Source organism: Sminthopsis crassicaudata, chromosome 1, assembly GCF_048593235.1.
Source record: "Sminthopsis crassicaudata isolate SCR6 chromosome 1, ASM4859323v1, whole genome shotgun sequence".
NCBI lineage: Eukaryota > Metazoa > Chordata > Mammalia > Dasyuromorphia > Dasyuridae > Sminthopsis > Sminthopsis crassicaudata.
In genome coordinates, this window is record NC_133617.1 from 235,647,101 (window position 1) to 235,668,193 (window position 21,093).

The following is a 21,093-nucleotide window of genomic DNA, read 5'->3' on the forward strand; positions in this document are numbered from 1 at the left end:
GCCCCATAAAAACAGGCTTTGAATGATTATACTAAAAAGGACTACTGTCAAGGACTTTTTCCAGTGTCTCCTGGGTAGTTGCTGAATGCCTGAATTATCCTGCATAGCTAAGCAATAAATTTACCCTATTGCTAGTGCCTAGGAGTATTTTGGGTTTTCCTAATGGAGAATCCTCAAACTCATTAGTGCTGATACAGCTAGTCTGAATGTTAAAGACAAAATGTAAGACATATGCTTGTTGGCATGAATCTGCTTAAGGCTGAATTTTGCTTTATGGATCCACATGTTTCCTTGTCTATTATCTATTCAATGCACCACATAAAGGCATAAGCCAAGGATTATTTATTTCATTGTGTTCCTTAAAAATTACATCAAGTACATAAACAACTTAAATCTGGTAGCACCCAGATGTCACAAAGGACACAGAAATAAGCAAATTGCCTTGTTCATTTGCCAAGAAATTGTGATATTAAAGAAGAGAGGTGAGTTTTAGGAATCTGAGGTAAGATTTAAGTGAGTTATTGTTACACAAGAAATCAGGAAAAATATTTTAAAGGATGGTTTTCCAATATTCTGAGTTTTATTTCATTATTCAAAACAAAACAAAACACATCTTTTTATGCTGTGCTATGTACACTGAAATGTATTTTTTGTTTTTATATGTTTAAGTTCAAAATGAACTTTTAAAAATGATTTATCCTATATTTACAGACAGAATTATTTGTATCTTGAGATAGGAAACATTACTTACATTCCTGGTAGCATCCCGATCTGCTCCTCGAAGCAGCATTACTCTTACTACTTCACTGTGTCCCATCTGAGATGCTATCCACAATGGAGCTGTCCCATCCTTTAGGGAAAAAAAAAGTGGGTAAGTTTGTAGCAATACATTACATGCTCTGGCTCCTGGCTTCAATGGACAGCAGAGTCATTTAAACTTCTGAGGACAGAAGGCACTAGCAAGGTACTCCATAGTTTAATCCATAAACCACCAAGGAAGTTCAAATCTCAAATAGTCGAATCAAGAGGTATCTTGACCCGAACGATGATGACTCTTGGACTTTCTCTACCATATCCCCTCCTCTCTCCCACCTCCTTCAACTTCCTTTTATTTGTTGTCTTCTCCTTTTAGAATATGAACTCCTTTTGCAGGGGTCAGTGTTGAAAAACTATCCTTGCATGTGTTTTGAAAATAAAAGGCTACAATAAAAATAGAATATGAACTCTTTTAGGGCAAGGGACTTTATTTCTGTTCTTATTTGTATTTCCTGAGCTTAGCATAGCACTTGACATGTAATAATTGCTTAATAGATGCTTGTTGTCTCGACATGACTTTATTATAGATCTGCTTAGGTCATGGGATTATAGGTCTACAGCAAAGGGATCTCAGAGGTCATCTGTCAGTCTTCTCACTGTTCAGATAAGAAAACAGAAGCTAATTTTTCTCAGGTCTAATTCTAGAGCCAGGGTTCTTTCTATTTGACCATGTAATTTATTTAATCTGTATAATTTGCCTATGGAAACTCTACCATAGTCTGAGTTTTCATAGAATAGGGAAATGTATCCTACCTTCTTACTCTCCCAATTCTAGAATATGAGGAGGGGGTCTCCTTTTTTATAGATAAACCAGGTTTGCCATTTGTGTAATGAAATGTGCCTCTTATTATGTCTTAAAAGTCTCTCTCTCCAGCAGAGGGTGATAGACATGGCTTGGTAAAACATTTCACTCAGAGAAAGTTACTTAGATAATGTGGATATTTGCCCTGTTACTATTCTAGAGGGACAAAACAAACTCTGGTTGAGGCAAAGTTTTTCACAGTCCCAAGAGTCCTCACTCCTCTCCCTGTCTTTTTGTCTCTATCTCTGTCTGTCTCAGTTTTCTGTGTCTATCTGTCTATCTCTGTCTCTATCCATCTGTCTCTCTCTCTCCTTCCTCTTTCTCCCTTTCTTGGTCCCTCCTCTCTTTCTTTCTGTCTCTGTGTCTTTCCTTCTCTCCCTGTCTCTCTTTCTCTGTCTGTTTCTCTCCCTCTTCTCTCTGTCTCTCCTCTATTTTTCCTCTCTCTCTCATTCATATCAGTTGTTGTTCAGTCATTTCAGTTGTGTACAACTCTTTGAGACGCTATTTGGGGTCCTCTTAGCAAAGATTCTAGAGTGGTTTTGTCAATTCCTTCTTCAGATCATCTTACAGAAGAGGAAACTGAGACAAACAGGATGAAGTGATTTGCTCAGAGTCACCCAGTGAGTGCCTGGATTTGAATTCAGGAAGAAGAGACTTCCTGCCCTCAGGCCTGGAACTCTATCCCCTCCACCACCCTTTTAACCACTTGCAAATGTTTTTTAAGGGTTATCGCTGCATCAAATATAGCTGACTGCCATTTTTCAGTTATCTTACCCGATGCTCTTAGTGCCTGATATAGATTGTAAGATTTGCTGTCTCCTTTTTTAAAACATGTTGTTCTCTTTGCCTCCAATATCAATGTTATATTTTTCAGGTCCCAGATCAAAGGCCATCTATTCCCTAAAGTCTTTCCTTATCCTCCCAGTCATAAATGAGCTTCCCATCCTTAAAACAACTTTATGTTTATGGCTTTTAAATTCCCTCCTTAGGGAATTCCCTCCAAGCTTAGGCCCATTAGTTCATCTTTTTGACAACATTCTGAATTCTAAATCTGTTGTCCAATGAATTGCCTATCTCTTTGGACTTTGTGACAGCAGCAAATAAGCATATTAGTCTCCTGATCTAAGTCATTGATTAACAAATATTGACCAGAGGAAGGCCAATGATGAAGACTTCCTAGACACATTTTTCACAGTGACCTATTATTCAACATTGGGTAGGATTGTCCAACCAATTCTGAATCCAAATAATTATACAATTATCCTATCTAACTTCATCTTATCCCTGATCATAGCATGAAAAAGTGACAAATAACTTTTTGAAATCTAGATGCAACATTTTCTTCATCTACAAGTCCAGGAACACTGTCAAAAAGCTAAGTTATATTTATCTGCATGATTTAGTAAATCTCTTCTGTAAATTACACTTTCCATTCTAGGTGTTAAAATGCTATTTATTTCACAGGAACATAGGGATTTAGAGCCAGAAGAGACCTTAAAATCATCTTAACTAGTGGTGTCCAACTCAGATAGAAAGAGATTCCTCAGGGTTGCCTATTGACTTAGAAAAACACAAATTAACAAGATATATACTGTACTGTGTTTTTATTTATTTTGTCAAATATTTCCCAATTACGTTTCAACATAGTTCAAGCTTCATTTAGGAGTATTGTGGGAAGCTTGCAGCCTGCAGGTTGGGTACTTGGTATCTCCGTGTCAAATAAATGAGAACTACATTCTGGTTCAACCTCCCTCATTTGTTCAGATGAAGAAACTGAGATCTAACAAAAGTAAATGAGTTGCTTGATGTCAAGGGTAATAGCAGAGCTGGAATTTAAACCTGGGTTATCCTCTGACTCAAAATCCATTGATCTTTTCTCTTTTCCATTCCCAACTCCTCCTCTTCCTCCTAGTTTCTTTTTCTTTCTTTCTTTCTTTCTTTCTTTCTTTCTTTCTTTCTTTCTTTCTTTCTTTCTTTCTTTCTTTCTTTCTTTCTTTCTTTCTTTCTTTCTTTCTTTCTTTCTTTCTTTCTTTCTTTTTTTCTTTCTTTCTTTCTTTCTTTCTTTCTTTCTTTCTTTCTTTCTTTCTTTCTTTCTTTCTTTCTTTCTTTCTTTCTTTCTTTCTCTTCCTTCTTTTCTTCTTCTTCTTCTTCTTCTTCTTCTTCTTCTTCTTCTTCTTCTTCTTCTTCTTCTTCTTCTTCTTCTTCTTCTTCTTCTTCTTCTTCTTCTTCTTCTTCTTCTTCTTCTTCTTCTTCTTCTCCTCCTCCTCCTCCTCCTCCTCCCCCTTCTCTCTCTCTCTCTCTCTCTCTCTCTCTCTCTCTCTCTCTCTCTCTCTCTCTCTCTCTCTCTCTCTCTCTTCCCCTCCCTCCCTTCCTATCTCTTCCTTTCCCCTTTTTTCTTCTTTTCTCTCTCTCTTTCTCTTTGTCTCTGTCTCTCTCCTCACCTCTACCTCCTTTCTTTTCTCTCCCTCTTCTTTTCCTTCTTCCTTTCTCCTTTCTCTCTGTCTGTTTTCTCTTTATTTTTCCTTCCTTCTTCCTCTGTCCCTCTCTATTGCTAAATCTCTGTCTTTTTTTGTCTTCTCTCTCCTTCTCTTTCTTTCCTTTGTCTCTTTTCTCTCTCCATCCCTCCCTCTCTTTTTTCCCTCCTCTGTCTCTATCTTTCCCCCTCTTTCCCCCTTTTTCTGCCTTTTTCTCTCTCTGTCTCTCTCTCTCCATCTCTCCTGTCTCTGTCTTTCTGTCTTTGTCTATCTCTCTCTTTTAAGAGAGTTAAATCTCATACTTTTCCTTTTATGCCATTGTAATTAGTGTGTATTATGTCCTTATGGCTTTGTTTCTTTGATTTTGTATTACTTCATTAAATTCCTTATTATTTCTCATAATTGTTCATCTTAACCACATTAATGTCCTATACTTTATTTAATCATGCTTCCATTCATGAATCTTTAGGCTGTTTTCAGTTTTTAGGGTGGTTGGTTTTTTGTTTTTTGTTTTTTTTGTCTTTCGCAACTTTGACAAAAATATTTGAAGAATTCATCTTTTTGATAATATTTGAGATTACTCCTAATGATGGAAATCATAGGAGTCAATGGACATGATTATTTTAAATTACTTCTATGTAATACTTCAGTGTTCAATATTACTTTTTCAAAAAAATTCCATTTTACAATTCTACCAGCAAAGAATGAATGAGTCTCTTAGACTAAAACTTTTCATTATTTTTGCCAACTCAATGAGAGTAGCTGCTGCCTCAATTCCTTCTTAATCATATTTGTTCCCCCTTTTTATGTAAAGATTCCTGGCACAGAAAACCAGATGAGCTTTAAGACCTTAAAACAAGCTCTAGAGTCAATGAAAGAGTTGTCTTTTAGCTGAAGGGTTGGGCTGGGTGAAGGCCACTTGAATCTGCCGGTGTTTATTCAGGTCCATGGGCTAACATTACCTCAGAGCAGCCTCCGTTTATTTGAACAGGAGGTGACAGAGTGTGCACTCCACCTTCAGACACCAAATACCTGAGCTATTTTAAAATATTGAATTGTAAAGTTAGCTGGATTTCAGAGGGCACACGGTCAACACAAAGCAAACAGGACAAGCAAAGACAAAATCAATCATTAACTTGAACTCTTAAAGACAGAAGGCTGACTAGCTATCTTAGGCATGTAGTCCCCTAGCTCTGTTCTGGGCTTCCTTATAATTCTGCTGAATAAATGTGGCCAATTCAAGAACTAGGGAGGAACATTACCTGCCTTGGTTGGTTGACTTTTGCTCCTGAAGATAACAATAATCGAATCACATCCAAGTAACCTCCTTGGGCTGCCAGGAAGAGTGCAGTGGCTCCATCCTGAGAAAAATTTTAAAAGAAACTTGATTTGGAAAAAAATATGCAAAATTAGCAGAATTTTAAAGTTTTTTTTTTTTTTTTTCAAGTTTAAAATAGGACCTTTGAGAAAAATATATGTAGGGACCATAAGGAGAAACTTTTTTTTTTTTTTAATTGAAGCTTTTTATTTTCAAAATATATGCAAGGATAATTTTTCAACATTGATCCTTGCAAAATCTTGTGTTCCAATTTTCCCCCCTTCCCCCCAATCTCTCCCTTAGATGGCAAGTAATCCAATATATGTTAAACATGATAAAATATATGCAAATCCAATATAGGCATACATATTTATACAATTATGCTGCACAAGAAAAATCTGATCAAAAAGAAAATAAAATGCAAACAAACAACATCAAAAGAAGTGAAAATCCTATGTTGTGGTCCACACTCAGTTCCCACCAAGCTCTTTCTGGATTCAGATATCTCTCTGCATCACAAGATCATTGGAACTGGCTTGAATCATCTCATTGTTAAGAAGAGCCACATTCATCAGAATTGATCATTGTATAATCTTGTTGCTATGTGTAATGATCTGGTTCTGCTCACTTTACTTAGCATCTGTGCATGTTAGTCTCTCCACGCCTCTCTGAAGTCATACTCCTGATCGTTACATATACCAGGAAGAAACTCTTTAATGCATCTCCACACCCTTCTTTTCCATTGATATTTTCCTCCTCCTCCTCCTCCTCCTCCTCCTCCTCCTCCTCCTCCTCCTCCTCCTCCTCCTCCTCCTCCTCCTCCTCCTCCTCCTCCTCCTCCTTCTCCTCCTCCTCCTCCTCTTCCTCCTCCTCCTTCTCCTTCCTCCTTTTTCTCCTTTTGCTTTTTCTTCATCTCCTCATTCTTTTAAAATCTATTTTTTCAGGTCTATACTCTCTCCTATTTACTTCTTTCTCCCTTCCCTCCATTGAGAAAGCAAGAAAAAACAAAACCAATATAAAAGCATAGTCAAGCAAAATAAATGGTCACATTGTCCACATGGGGGAGGAAAAGTCCAAATTGATCCATTCTCCAGTCCACATTGAGTCCACCACGTCTCTGTCTGAAGGGGGGCAGTTTGCTTCATCATGAGTCTTCTAGGAAGTCACCTGGAGTACTTGGATATTAAATCACTTGTCTAGGTTCACATAGTCAGTATGGGTCAGAAGCATGGCTCTGAGGTCAACTCTAATGATGCTTCTTGAGACTAATCTGATGAATGTGAAGAAAGCATTTCATGCAACTCAGCAGTCCTGCCATTTCTATCTCTTAGACTCTTACTCTTGTTGTTCAGTCATGTCTGACATTTAGGGACCCCATTTGGGGTTTTCATGCACAGATACTGGACTGGTCTGCCATTTCCTTCTCAAGCTCATTTTACAGATGAGGAAACTGAGGCAAACAGGGTTAAGGGATATGCTGAGGTCATACAGCTAGTCTCTGAGACAACATTCTAACTCAGATCTTTCTCATTACAGGTTGAACAGTGCTCTGTACACTGTCACTTAGCTGTCCCTACTTCTTAATAATAAAAATTCAAGGCTTGGGGTTGGGGAGTTTTTTCAGTCTTTTGTAAAAATGGCTAAATATTATCATAAATACAGTTTTAATGATTGGAGCAAATTTCCTTCTAACTAGATTATTTTTTCCATTTGTCTTCCTACCCCTTGGTGCCAAAGGGTGAAATGCAATCACTTTTAAATAATTGCTCTCCAAGATTTTTTTTGAAGTCCCTCCTGAATGGAGCATGTCCATCCCACAGACAGCAATCACCTATGAACTCAATTAAGCAAAATTAGCTACAAAAACAGAACATGTGCTTGTTCCTATTTCCATTTCATTATCATTTGTAATTGGGTGTATATAGCTTTGGGGGCATTTTTAAAAATCCCTGAACAAGCCTGGTGAAATATTGTGTTATAAATTTAATGGACAACATAATTCACTAGATTGCAGGTACTTTATTTTCTTATTCTCCAGTCACATTTGATGGGAGTGTGTTTTGTTATTTTTAGACCACAGTGGAAAACCTTAGCATACCTTGGTGGAAAAGGCAGGCTGATCTGGCTAATGATCATGCCTCAGGTTAGGAAAGTAGCCACTAGTGTACACGAATAAATCCCAAGCACCCTCCTTTGCAAGTCTCAGCTAGGTGCCTCATGCAGAGAGTATTATTGTGTTTCCAAAGAGTGTCAGCTGAGTTGGGCAATACTCAACATGGAATTTAAAAAATTAATTAAACAGATTGTACAGATTTTTTTTTTTAAACAGGTGCTTCATGTGGGAGCAAAAACTGCAGATTCTGATTTGTGCTTTTTCTAGTAGGGCTTGCATGTCACCAACAGCTGCTAATTCTCTGAAAATGCTCTAAGAACTGCTTTCCACACCCCGAGTTTTATACTATGCATGGCCTTTTCAGTTCACAGAAATTCTAGGGTCTCTGTGACCTTTCTTTCTCTACACTTTAATTATTTTGGATGCTTTTGCTAGATTATCTGGCCAAGGGTCATAGGAGGGGCAGGGCCATAAAGTGAATGGAAAATATGATGGTCTTGATGTCACTGTTGGGCCTGAGTCATCTCAAATCCTAACTATCTTATGAGCTATTGAGAAGATCCAGTGAGATAAGATGTAGGAAGCACTGTGGGACTGTGAAGTGTGAGCTACAGTGGGAGTTTCACAGAACAGGACTAGCTACCAAAGCTTTCTCTTTCTCTAATAATAAGTGATGTCTCATATACACACACCCCCCATGTGGCACCCAGAATGGTGCAGTGGATAGAACACAGGGCTTGGAATCAGGAAGACTCATCTTCCGGGGTTCAAATCCAGCTTCAGACACTTATTAGCTGGGTGACCTTGGCCAAATCACTTAACCCTGTTTGCTTCAGTTCCTCATGGATAAAATGGGTTGGGGAAGGAAATGGCAAATCAGTTCAGTACCTTTGCCAAAAAAATCCCAAAGGGGTCACAAAGAGTCACAGATGAGTGAAATAACTCACCAACAGTAGCAACAAAGTATGTGATATATATATATGTATATATATATACATATATATTTAATATATGTATATATTTAATATATACATATACATTTAATATATGTATATATATATTTCTCTTTATATATAGAAATAATCTATATGTCTATATCTATATCTATATTATGAGAACCAGATGAGAAAATGTATATAAAATGCTCTGAAAAATCTTAAGTATTAAATAAGTAGAGAGTTACTATTATTTTTAATATGACACTAATGCCAAAATAATGATTCATAGGCCTTGCCCAAGAGAGGGCAAAAGCAGCACATGTGACCTCTGCCTTTAAAATGTCTCCTATTAAATAGAGCTGCAGTCATCAAAATTTCCAGGTCCTTATTCATTGTCTTAGTCATTCCATTTCATTCATGAAGTGTCCATGAAACTGTGACAGGTATATATGGGGATAGATGGGGGGGGGGGGCGGGAATAATATTACAGAATGGATAAGTATTGACCTGTCATTTTAAGGTATTCTAAAGTACAAGTAGAATGTCATCAAATGAAAAAAATTAAAATTTAATGAGTATGTTTTCCATATATATAAAAGATCTAAATACAAAGATAAGAAGTCTAGTTGCAGGATAACATAACATCCAGGGCATAAATAGCTGAAACAAGCATTTGAAGGTTAGTTTAAATTTCTCCACTCACTCATTCCCCTAGATAAATCACTTGATTGTATTGTAGTTGTGGGAAATTTTAACTTTAAAAAAAATTCATTTAAAAATATACTTTGAGGGGCAGCTAGATGGCGCAGTGGATAGAGCACCAGCCTTGAATTCAGGAGGACCCGAGTTCAAATCTGGTCTCAGACACTTAACACTTCCTAGCTGTGTGACCCTGGGGCAAGTCACTTAACCCCAGCCTCAAAAAAAAAAAAAAAAAAACAAAACCCCAAAAAAACAAAAAACAAAAAAACATATGTATATACATATATATATATATACTTTGAGAACTCTAGGAGATTTTTATGAACCACTACATAGAATTTCCAATCCCTCTAATTTTTGTCCACCTGCACTTTGGATTTCCTTCACAGGCTAAATATACACTGTTTCAAAGTCAGATTCTTTTTGTTCAGCAAAACAACTGTTTGGACATGTATACATATATTGTATTTAATTTGTACTCTAACATATTTAACATGTATTGGTCAACCTGCCATGGGGCGGGGGCAAGGAGGGGAAAAGTTAGAATAAAAGGTTTGGCAATTGTCAATGTTATAAAATTACCCATGCATATATATCTGGTAAATAAAAACTATTAAAATATAAATATATACATATGTGTATATATATATATATATATATATATATATATATATATATATATATATACTTTGACTCTTATTTTAACATTTAACTTAAAATATTTTAATTTAAACATTTAAATTTAATTTAAAAATTATACGGCCCACCTATAAATATTTGTTGTGGCTACAGAAATATTTTCCCACTATAATTAAATTATTAATTTTCTCTTGTTACACAAAATGGATTCATATTTATAATGTATCCTGTGGGCTGCTACTATGATTAATCAATGCGTAGAGCCCTTGGGTAATGTGCTAATTGTAACTGGCAGAAAGCTATCAATCCCCTTAGCAGATGCATTTCAAAGACTACTTTGGGATCTGTCTTTGCCTCAGCTACATCTCTTTCCTCTGACTCTATTGTTCTCCCATAAAGCAGTTTGGCTACTCTTCTTGTCTCTTAGGTATCAAATTCTTTGGATTAAGTTCTAAGGATTTTTAAATTTTTAATTTTTGTTTAACTTTCCATCTCTGGGTCCTCACTGCAGGGTCTTGGACAGAGTAGTTGTTTGTTGAGAAGAACTGTCCCATGTTACAAACATGTAAAGAAAACATTCAATTTCATTCTTCATCAGTTCCATATGCCATGTTGGGTGGGTTGTCATGAAATGAAGATATATTGCCTGTGGGATTGTAGGATCTGTCATTTTATGCATAAGTGAAATGACATATGTGTAAACAAGTTCAATATCATAGAACCAAGATTAATATTATTTCCTTGTAGCAAAAATTATATCTAATTCAGTTATATTTTGTCTTATGACTCTATATCCAATCTAAAAACTTACAGCTAATTAAAATACAGAATAAAAGTAGATTTAGGTCTTGTGTGTATGTGTTTTGCTTTTCAAGAGACAATTGCTGGCAGTTGATATAATGCTGAGATCATGTGTGGCAAAGGAACTGAAAACTGCACATTTAATGTCCACTGGGAACAAACTCACATAAAGTTGATCATGAATGTTGGCTCCATACTTCAATAAGGTCTCTACCACTCGCATGTGACCATACTGACTAGCTGCCAACAATGCAGTGCCACCATCCTACACACAAGAAGAAGGTAAATGCATTAGAGATCATGGGCACAAACTTTTGCAAGATGTATTTTCCACATGCTCAATAAGTGTAGAAAATAATCCCCCCCAAAAAAAAACCACTTCCACTCCTTTATCTCATCTATTCTTTTCAATTTCTTGACAATGATGACATAACCTATTTATTATTGTTTTGTATGTTTGGAGATAGAAAATTCTACACTTCCTATTTAACATAACGTCATTGAAAACTTTCTTCTAAATGCACATGTTTAATCTATATTGAATTTGTTGCTGTCTTGAGGAGGGTGGAGTAGAAAAATTTGAAACATAAGATTTTGCAAAGATGAAAGTTGAAAACTATCCTTGCATGTATTTTGAAAAATTAAATATTATTGAAAAAAAAAGCTTTCATCTATTTGATGAGAATAGAAACTACTTTGCCTCCTAACCTAGAAAAACACAACATAACATAACAACAAATAAAATACAGAAGTCTGGCATTTTAAGATTCATTTGTGGTGTGATTTGAATCTTAGAATATCACCTTTGGATATAAGGCCATTTCCATTTAAAATACTTCAGGAATTTTGAAGGAGAGAGGGTGAATTGGAGTTTGTGAGAACTACTCCAGGGGAGAAAAAGTAACTTATGCATCAAAAGTCTTTCTAGCAAGGGGAAGTCAGGTGGAGCAATGGATAGAACATGTTTCTGGAGTCAGTGGGACCTCAGTTCAAATCTGACCTCAAAAACTTATTTGCTATACGACCTCAGGCAGGTCACTCAACCCCCATTGCTGAAAGAGAAAGATCAAAGCTCAAGGAAATTTGGAGTCCATTTAGTTCAAACTCCCATTTTCCAAAGGAAGTAACTGAAACCTAGAAAGAGTAAGTGGAAGAGCCAAAACTTGAATCCATGTCCTCCATTCAGTGTCCTATCCACATGACTGAATATTCTATACAATAAGAAAAATACGAGCAAAAATACAAAGATCAGAATATGAAGTAGAGACTAATGGAGGATGATAACCTAGGAAGGTCCATCTCCATGATAAGAAAGGATATATGGGATTCAACCAACCAGGATCCTAGTTTTGAGGCTTTATTACCCTCATTTCCTTTGATTTTTATCTATGAGGCTAAGAGAAGAGAAAGTATTATAGTAAAAGATAATTATTTTGCTGTTATTAGGAAATTTCATTGGGGGATTCAAGAACTTTGAATGTGATTGTAGAAGCAAAATGCACTTCAACCAAGCTATTATATGGAAATGGTGGCTCTTCTTGACAAATTCCTCTTTCTGCAATAGATTTTCATGAACATCTTGGATTGATTTTTTGAAAAAAAAAAGTAACTGGTAACTCGGTATCATCATGTGTTCCATGTCCCATGCAAACTGGTGACTGATGGATCTTGCCATCAACTAGTGCATGATGACATTGCTTGAACTTGATAGCCAACAGGAAGTGCACAGACACTCACTATTTATGCCAAATTTTCTTTAGTTAAGAGGCAGAGACCTGGGTTTTAGAGAAGGAATTTTTAGGATTGTTGGGTAGTGTACTATTCCTTATTAGCTGTATTTGGTCTTCACATACATGCTTGTGGTTACCTGGGAGTGAAGGAGAAAATCCTGGGTTTGAAACAGATTTTGTAAAAGAAACAAAAATCACATCTCTAGCTAAGGTTAGACTATTTTTTTGGGGGGGGGGCGGCGGGAGAGAGATAACCAGGTTTAAGTGACTAGCCTAGGGTCACACAAATAGTAAGTATTTGAACTCATATTTAAACTCTGGTCCTCTTGACTCCAGGGCTGGTATTCTATTCACTGTTCCATCTAGCTGCTCCTAGGGTTAGACATCTTGAGATGGAAGAAAAGAAAAACTGACTTGTTATCCAAAGATTAAAAAAAATGCTTAGCAATGGGGAAAATTCAATCATTTCCAAGGTTTTTCCCTGGACAAGTACTCCAATTGCAGACAATTTCTAAGAATTTCTGTTTATAATCAGGTCAGAAATAAACTGACACAATTGTGAAACTCCCATGTTTGTCCAATTCTGTCTTCCTAATTCAATGATAAAAGCTTCATCCTTCCAAATTATGCCTTTAACTAAATTTTTTTACTTTATTTTGATTAATTCTTATTTCAATTTTGATTTGTTCTTAGTTTCCTTGGGACAAAGGAAAGTGATTAAAGTATATGTATAGCCAAAGCCCCTTTCTTAAGTATCATTGGTGAACTGTATTCTATGTATCAGCACATTGGCTTTTAAAGGAACCTGCCACTTATCATGTGACAGAAATGTCACACCTCAGAAATACCCTCATTGAAGTTATTTCCCCAAGATTACATTAAGCTTCTGATCATCTAGTCAGAGAATTGGAAGTAAACTAAAGGGGAAAAATGTAGATATATTAAAAAAGTTATACACTTGCCATCCACATACCAACCCTTTAAAATAAAATATAATACAAAAGAGAAACATTATGAGTTATAGACATAATTTTCTTTTTTTTAAATTTTAAAATTTTTATATTTATTTATTTAGTATTTCTCTCCAGTTATAGACATAATTTTCTAAGATGTGAAACCTATCACATATATCCATAAAATACAAATTTCTTACATTGACTTAGTACATATTTTATGTATATTGATTTACCTGTGAACATAATAGAATATAAGATCTCTGAAGGCAGGGACTATTTTTTACAGTTTTTTTTTTTTTTTTTGCCTTTGCATTCTTAGCACTTAATAAGGGTACATAGTAAGCATTTAATAAATAAAGACAAGTTAAAATTTGGCCTCAGACACTTACTAGCTTGTGATCATGGGTAACTTCTGCTTGCCTCAGTTTCCTCAATGACAAAATGGGGACTAAAATAGCATCTATTTCATAGAGTTGTTGGGGGTATCAAATGAGATAATATTTGTAAAATGCTTAACATTGTCCCTGGCCTGACATGGATGCTATGGAAACGCTAGCTATTATTCTCATCATCATCATTATTATTTGAATTGATTTTCTGTGATTAGGACTGAACTATTGACTCTAGAGCCTAGGAGCCTTTGGATATTATCTGGTCCAACCATTTCACTACTTTTGGAAGGGGTTTGAGCCAGAGAGATTAAAGGGTCTTGTCCAAGATTTAGTTAGTAACTGGGTAAGACAGAAAGAGCTTAAGCCCAGATTTTCTGGGGCCTTTTACTATAATTCCAAGGGTCTATATATTATACTTCTCTGCCAGAGAAGCAGCCTTGAACTGCCTACCCTAAAAAACTTTTAAGGGGAAAAAACCACACTCATATTTTAGATCACAAGGCATGGGTTTCTGAAATATTCTTTTCCCTTTTCCTTTCTTTTCTTTTATCTTCATTTTTTCTTTTCTTTTTTCCTTCCTCCCTCCCTTCCTCCCTTCCTCCCTCCTTCCCTCTCTCTTTTCCTTTCCTTTCCTTTCCTTTCCTTTCCTTTCCTTTCCTTTCCTTCCTTCCTTTCCTTTCCTTTCCTTTCCTTTCCTTTCCTTCCTTTCCTTTCCTTTCCTTTCCTCCTTTCCTTTCCTTTCCTTTCCTTCCTTTCCTTTCCTTTCCTTTCCTTTCCTTTCCTTTTCCTTTCCTTCCTTCCTTTCCTTTCCTTTCCTTTCCTTTCCTTTCCTTTTCCTTTCCTTTCTTCCTTTCCTTTCCTTTCCTTTCCTTTCCCTTTCCTTTCCCTTTCCTTTCCTTTCCTTTCCTTTCCTTTTCCTTTCCTTTCCTTTTCCTTTCCTTTCTCCTTTCCTTTCCTTCCTTTCCTTTCCTTTCCTTTCCTCCTTTCCTTTCCCTTTCCTTTCCTTTCCTTTCCTTTCCTCTTTCCTTTCCCTTTCCTTTCCTTTCCTTTCCTTTCCTTTCCTTTCCTTTCCTTTCCTTTCCTTTCCTTTCCTTTCCTTTCCTTTCCTTTCCCTTTCCTTTCCTTCCTTTCCTTTCCTTTCCTTTCCTTTCCTTTTCCTTTCCTTTCCTTTCCTTTTCCTTTCCTTTCCTTTCCTTTCCTTTCCTTTCCTTTCCTTTCCTTTCCTTTCCTTTTCCTTTCCTTTCCTTTCCTTTCCTTTCCTTTCCTTTCCTTTCCTTTCCTTTCCCTTTTTCCTTTCCTTTCCTTTCCTTTCCTTTCCCTTTCCTTTCCTTTTCCTTTCCTTTCCTTTCCTTTCCTTTCCTTTCCTTTCCTTTCCTTTCCTTTCCTTTCCTTTCCTTTCCTTTCCTTTTCTTTTCTTTCTTTCTTTCTTTCTTTCTTTCTTTCTTTCTTTCTTTCTTTCTTTCTATCAGGTTTAAATTACTTGCTTAGCCTCACACAGATATGAAATATTTGAGATCAGATTTGAACTGAGGTCCTCCTAACTCCAAGGCCTGGGCCACTTGGTTGTTCTAATTCTAAAATATGCTTATAAGATAGGAAAGCCATAAAAAGTTCTCTTACTTTAGTTCTAAATTCAGTGGAAGCTCCAAATTCAAAGAGAAATCTCACCACATCATTGTGGCCTTGTTGTGCAGCAAAGAAGAGAGCAGTTGTACCTGACTGAGAGGAAGAGAGAAAAGCTGGTTTAAAAGTAGGCATTTTGTTCCATTTTGGGTAATTAAAAAAAAGTGCTTGGAATGATAAATTTCTGAATCTAGGTTGATCTCATATTTGGAGGTAAAGATGTTCTTTGGATCACTAGATAGGCTAAGTAGAGAAGGCATTCTATCCTTCTTTCGGGTCTTGGGAATTTAAGTTCTGTTCCATTAATGACATAATTAATAGTGAAGAATTCAAAAAGTCAGTGCTAGAAATGAGGAAAAGGGTATATTTGTAAGAATCAGGATTCATCTTATTTTACACAGGTAAAATCCCAGAGAAACCCATTTTTGAATTCCATAATGCCCACAGCATGCTTAAATATACTATCATTTCATCTCCTCTAATCCACCTTTATTAGGCTTTTTTTTAAAAGTGTTTTTTTTGTTTTTATTAAAATTTTTTTTTTTGGTATGAAGAATAGCAGCAAAATCTTTGCATATAAATATAAATGCCATCCAACTCATAAACATGCATCTGATAAGTGTTTTTATTATGCAAATATGCTAATTTTTTAAATTTTAATTTTTTATTATAGCTTTTTATTTATAAAACATATGCATGGCTAATTTTTCAACACTGACCTTTGCAAAACCTGCTGTTCCAACTTTTCCCTCCTACCCCCCACCCCCTCCCCTACATGGCAGGTAGTCCAATACAAATATGCTTAAATTTTGCTACTTGAGCTTTGGGAAAGCAAACAACACTCTCAGAGACCAAGAAGAAAAAACTTCTTTATGCTCTTCTATAGCTCTTTAAAAGTATAAGAAAATAATCCAAATGGGCAGTGTCTTTAGACATTAATTATCAATGTAGAAGAAGAACTCTGGCTTTTATTGGGAGAAAGATATAATGAAAAGATAGGGAGCATAACAATAGAACTTTTCTGGACAAAATGTTTCTTATGTAAAAGTTAAGTCACATTCCTAGATCATACCATATGGTCCCTGGGACAGGAATGGCTCTGTATAAATCAGATTAAGTCAGAAGGGCCCATTCCTTCATTTTATAAATGAAGAAATTGACAGGAGGGGAGGAGGTTGAATTTCTTGTCTAAGGACCTAAGAGGTATTAAAGCTTCAGAGGTAGATTTATAAGCTGAAGTTCTCTGATTTCAGGACCAGGCATCCTGCTATACCACATTGCCCTTTTCTCCTTTCTCCTATTTAAAATGAAGGAGACTTCTTCCTTTCTACCTATAGAAAGACATTGGGTCCATCTCATTATTGCTTTCTGAGAACTTGTAATGTCTCCAACAATGGAGAGAACTGAATCCCATAAACTTAGGATATGAATCAGTGATTGGAATGGCATGATTCTTACTGTCTTAATGGATGTGCAATGGAGGAAGATGGGTCTTATCTTAGACATGCTTGAGAATCACTTATGCTTAATATAGTTCCTTTCTGATGGCTAATGCTTAATCAAAATTTGTTATTGAATTGGAAAGGATTAAGTTGTATACATTAAGATTATATTAATCTATATATCTATATATATAAATATAATAATACCCATAATGACAATTACTTCATGTCTGTATGAACAAATGTTCCAATTGTTATACTATGATAATATTTAGGGGAAAAAGGGCAGCTCCCACTTTAGAGAATAAGGGACAAGATACTACTAATTGCCCTCACTGCTCTTACTGAAATAAAGGGCTTCATGCCATGACTTTTATTTAGCTCCTCTATCTGTACTCTTGCCATCAGCCAAGATTTTTGCAAATTCTCAATAAACAATGACTCCCTTAGGGCCATTAGCTTTTAGTTTGGTATCCATACCAGGCTGTCTGTCTAGACAGCCCACCAGATAAAGAGATGACAGCAACTTGTGTAGCAAAACAAATACATGATTCGGTATTACAAAATATTAAGCTTGGTATAAGACAGAAATTTGACTATAATAAGATAGAAAATCACTTCAGTGACAATCCTCACCAAACATTAAATTAGGTCAGGGAAAGAACCTCCCCTTGGCTTTGGTAGCCCAGTAGGTTCAGACTATACTATGCATTAACTTGACTTCCTGAAGAATTCAGTGTTGGCATTAAACCACATTGAGCCCCTGAATAGGTATATTTTGGACAGCTCCATAAGGGTCAGTGGGGGCACACACTCAAAGCACAAAGTGTTTTTGTTTTTGTTTTTAACCATTCTAAGGATTTTAATTGAACAATAAGAACTAAGTCATCAGCTAAGCAGTAAACCACAGGGAAACATGATGGCTGGAAATCAAACACAGTTTGCTCTTTCTCCACCCTCCCTCTTAAGCTCTTTTGAATTATTGTTAAAGGATTCCAAGGCTTGTTGGAAATACCTCTCAGGATACACTTTGTGAGTAAGTAGGTCTGGCTCATGTTCTTTTTTATTGTTCAAAGTCTGTTTCTTAAAAACTAAAATGAGTAAGGACTATAAATCTAGGAGAAAAAAATATATTAGGGTAAAATTTTTGTCATTTTGAATGTGAGTACCATTTAGGGAAATAATTTTGGGAAATGAAATCTTCCCTCCTCCCATTTCAAACAGTAAGCCAACATTGTTGTCATGCCTCAATGATTATGGTAGAATTAGTAGTAATATTAGAATAATTTGGACTTTCTATAATAATATAATATAATAATTATACATCATATACAATAATATAAATGTGATCGCTTATTGTCTCCAGTTGTGAACACTAAGATAGTCCTGGTCTCATTTCTTAGAGGATCATTTCTTTTAGGTCTGTCATGAATTAGACCAATTGAATGTGATGGCTGTCTATATTTCTAATTCTTTGAGGGTCATATTGATAATGTTCTGAATCATTGCTACTCAGAAAAGATGAAGGGATAGCCTGGGGAAGACCTAAATATTTTTCAAACACTGGATTATACTTTCAAGACTCTTCAAGCAATCTGATCATTCTGCCAATATGTTATAACTTGCTCTACTGTGGAGGAAGGGATGTCAATTCTGGAATGAGGAATGAATTTTAGAATAAAGAGTATTCTCTTGTGCTTTACTAGCATGAGAGATGTAAGTCTGGGTCATGGAGAACCAATCTGAAGTTTGTCCCAGAGATCTTGGATTTTTTTTTTTTTTTTGAGGCAATTGGAGTTAAGTGACTTGCCCAGGGTCACACAGCTAGGAAATGTGAAGTGTCTGAGGTCAAATTTGAACTCAGGTCCTGCTAACTTCAGGGTGGTGCTCTATTCACTGTGCAACCCAGCTGCCCTGAGGTCTTGTTTTTGAAAAGTTTTTGGGAGTACCAGGAGCCTTTGTAAGGGCCAACTTTAGGTGCCTGATTTAATCTTAAACTCTCTAAAGAAGTGGGAACTTGAATCCCCAAGGTAATTGTGAAATGTTTTGCCTTTCTGATCCTTCCACATTCTTGAAAAATTGGATCATCTGATCCACTTAAGATCTATTCCCTGGAGTTGTCATAGAACAAAGGTAGAAATGGCATACGAGGTCATTTTTCTATTCAATATTCATTTAACTAGTTTTTATTAGGCTATTTATTGTTGTTGTTGCTCATTTATTTTAGTCACATTCAACTTGTTGTGACCTCATTTGGGATTTTCTTGGCAAAGATACTGGAATAGCTTTCCTTCTCTAGCTCATTTTATATATGAAAAAAGTAAGGTAAACAGGATTAAAGTGACCTTCTGGATCTGAATTTGAGAAAAATGAGTCTTCCTGACTCCAGGCCTGGCACTCTATCCACTGCACTATCTATCTGCTCTTAGGCTATTTATTATATAACTTGTATGGAACAATCTTAAAAGTTCATTTGGGCTAATAGATTAAGATGTTTCTGATGACTTGATTATGAAGTCCCCATTGGGAGGTTAACTATTAATTTGTTTCTTTAAAAATAAAGTTAAAAAAACTCTAAAAAACTAAGGATAATTTTTTTTTCTTCACTTCCTATATATTTTATCATATTCCTTTATTAAGGAAAGTATTCCTATATCAGAAATGTGTCTGCTGCCTTAATTTCCTCAAGTGCTGAGATATAGGAAGGTCAGGATATCAACTAATTAAGTAGTCTAAAAAGTCTTTTGCTGATAAATCGATGTGTTATGATTGACTTCCTAGACTTTACATTCATCACAACAAATTCCTTAATTCTGGACTTTAATGTCCTTTAGGAAAAGCTATTTCTATGGGACTTGTTCTACTTGCTTGGTATCTTCAGTTCTAAACATCCTGCTTAGTTCTGCCTCTATTTTCTTCTCTTTTATTGGTCTCACCCACCTCTCTCTGAAGGTTGATATCTGCTCCTTGGAGAACCAATTCCCTCACACAGTCTATGTGGCCAGCATAGGAAGCAACCATGAGGAGAGTGGTACCATGCTGGAAGGAGGAGAAACAAAACAGAGCATTAGACCATCTGTCATATCAATGACTGAAATCTCATGGGAAAAAAGTCTACAAAAATGTTAGTGTCCCTGCTAAGCAGCTATGTTGGTTTAACTGCAGTGGCAGACATTTATAAAGACAGAGGACATAAAGTTTTAATGTCAAGTTTTTAATGTACAATGGAAGGGGAAGTGAAAGGGAATGCAAATATGAAGTGAAATGCTTACTCTCATATCAAAATTGCAATTTGGAATTTTAAAATTCACTTTTCCAGAGCCAGAAATCCAATCTAAGCAGACATAGTTATTCATAGGAAACAGCTGTGATGTGATGACCTCATTTGATGATTAATGTTAAGAATGTTGCTCCAAAACACTATTATTAACCCAAAGAAGTTATCAAATAAGGCTCATTAGATTTTCAGGATCAGAAGTCTTCAGTATCTTAAACATCCAGGTTGGATGAGAGGCAGGATGGTAGAGAGGAATGATATTGGTCTGGGAGGCTTTAGACTAAATTTAAATCTTGGCTCTCTTGTCAACTAGTTCAATGAATCTGAGGAAGTCATTGACCATTCCAAGCCTCATTTTCCTCATTTTTAAAATTAAGAGGCTGGGTTAAATGCTTGCAAAAGGGTGTTTTTATTTCATCTGTTTCATGACTTGAGAATATGAAATTATGACCATAAAACACTTCTAGAAAACAAAACAAAACACACCAGGTCAAGTCAGATAAAAAATTGGGGAGGCTAGCCGTTTCACTGGTATTGTTATTGTAAACAAAGGCAGACGAGCTTTTATAAACTTTGACTTGAAACATGCACAATTCAGATTAATACCAGCTGATACATAGAATTCAAATCAAAAAGGCCTTTTATAGTGTCATTTTTCTTTTGATATTTTCTTTAGGCATTGGAGCAGTGCTTCCTAATCCTTCATGCACAGCTATTTGTGAAATCTGTCAGATTTCTAGGAGTGGAAGTAATGGGTCCTTTCTATTCTGTTGTGGTAGAGGGCAGGCATTAGGCCAGAACTGATTTTTAAAGAATCCTTGTATTATTTAAATACAGAACAAGTATGAAGAGACAGTAGGGGAAGTGTTGGCTTTCTATAATTATTCTTCTTTTATTTCTCTGCTTTTGTCTGCAGGGTGCCAGTGATAACTTTTTTGCTGTCTATGGCAACTAGAAAGTATTTATCAAGGCTTTCCAGTCAGAGTTGTAGCAGTATTTCTTGCCTCAAGTCATCCTATTCCCCAAGTGTCATTGAGGGACGCCTGGGGTAGGATCTTAGCTTGATTTTC

The 21,093-nt window shown here is 35.9% G+C and overlaps 1 protein-coding gene across 4 annotated transcripts in view; it reads right to left on the bottom strand.

The window, feature by feature from the left end:
* Positions 1-21,093, bottom strand: part of ANKRD29 (ankyrin repeat domain 29) — a 57,283-nt gene that overhangs the window by 10,807 nt on the left and 25,383 nt on the right. For all 4 annotated transcript variants that reach the window (XM_074276659.1, XM_074276649.1, XM_074276641.1 and 1 more), the window contains 5 exons: positions 19,687-19,785; positions 15,302-15,400; positions 10,770-10,868; positions 5,355-5,453; positions 752-850 (listed from right to left, as the gene is read on the bottom strand). In XM_074276659.1, the coding sequence (XP_074132760.1) occupies positions 752-850; positions 5,355-5,453; positions 10,770-10,868; positions 15,302-15,400; positions 19,687-19,785 (495 nt within the window). The remainder of the gene's footprint in view (positions 1-751; positions 851-5,354; positions 5,454-10,769; positions 10,869-15,301; positions 15,401-19,686; positions 19,786-21,093) is intronic.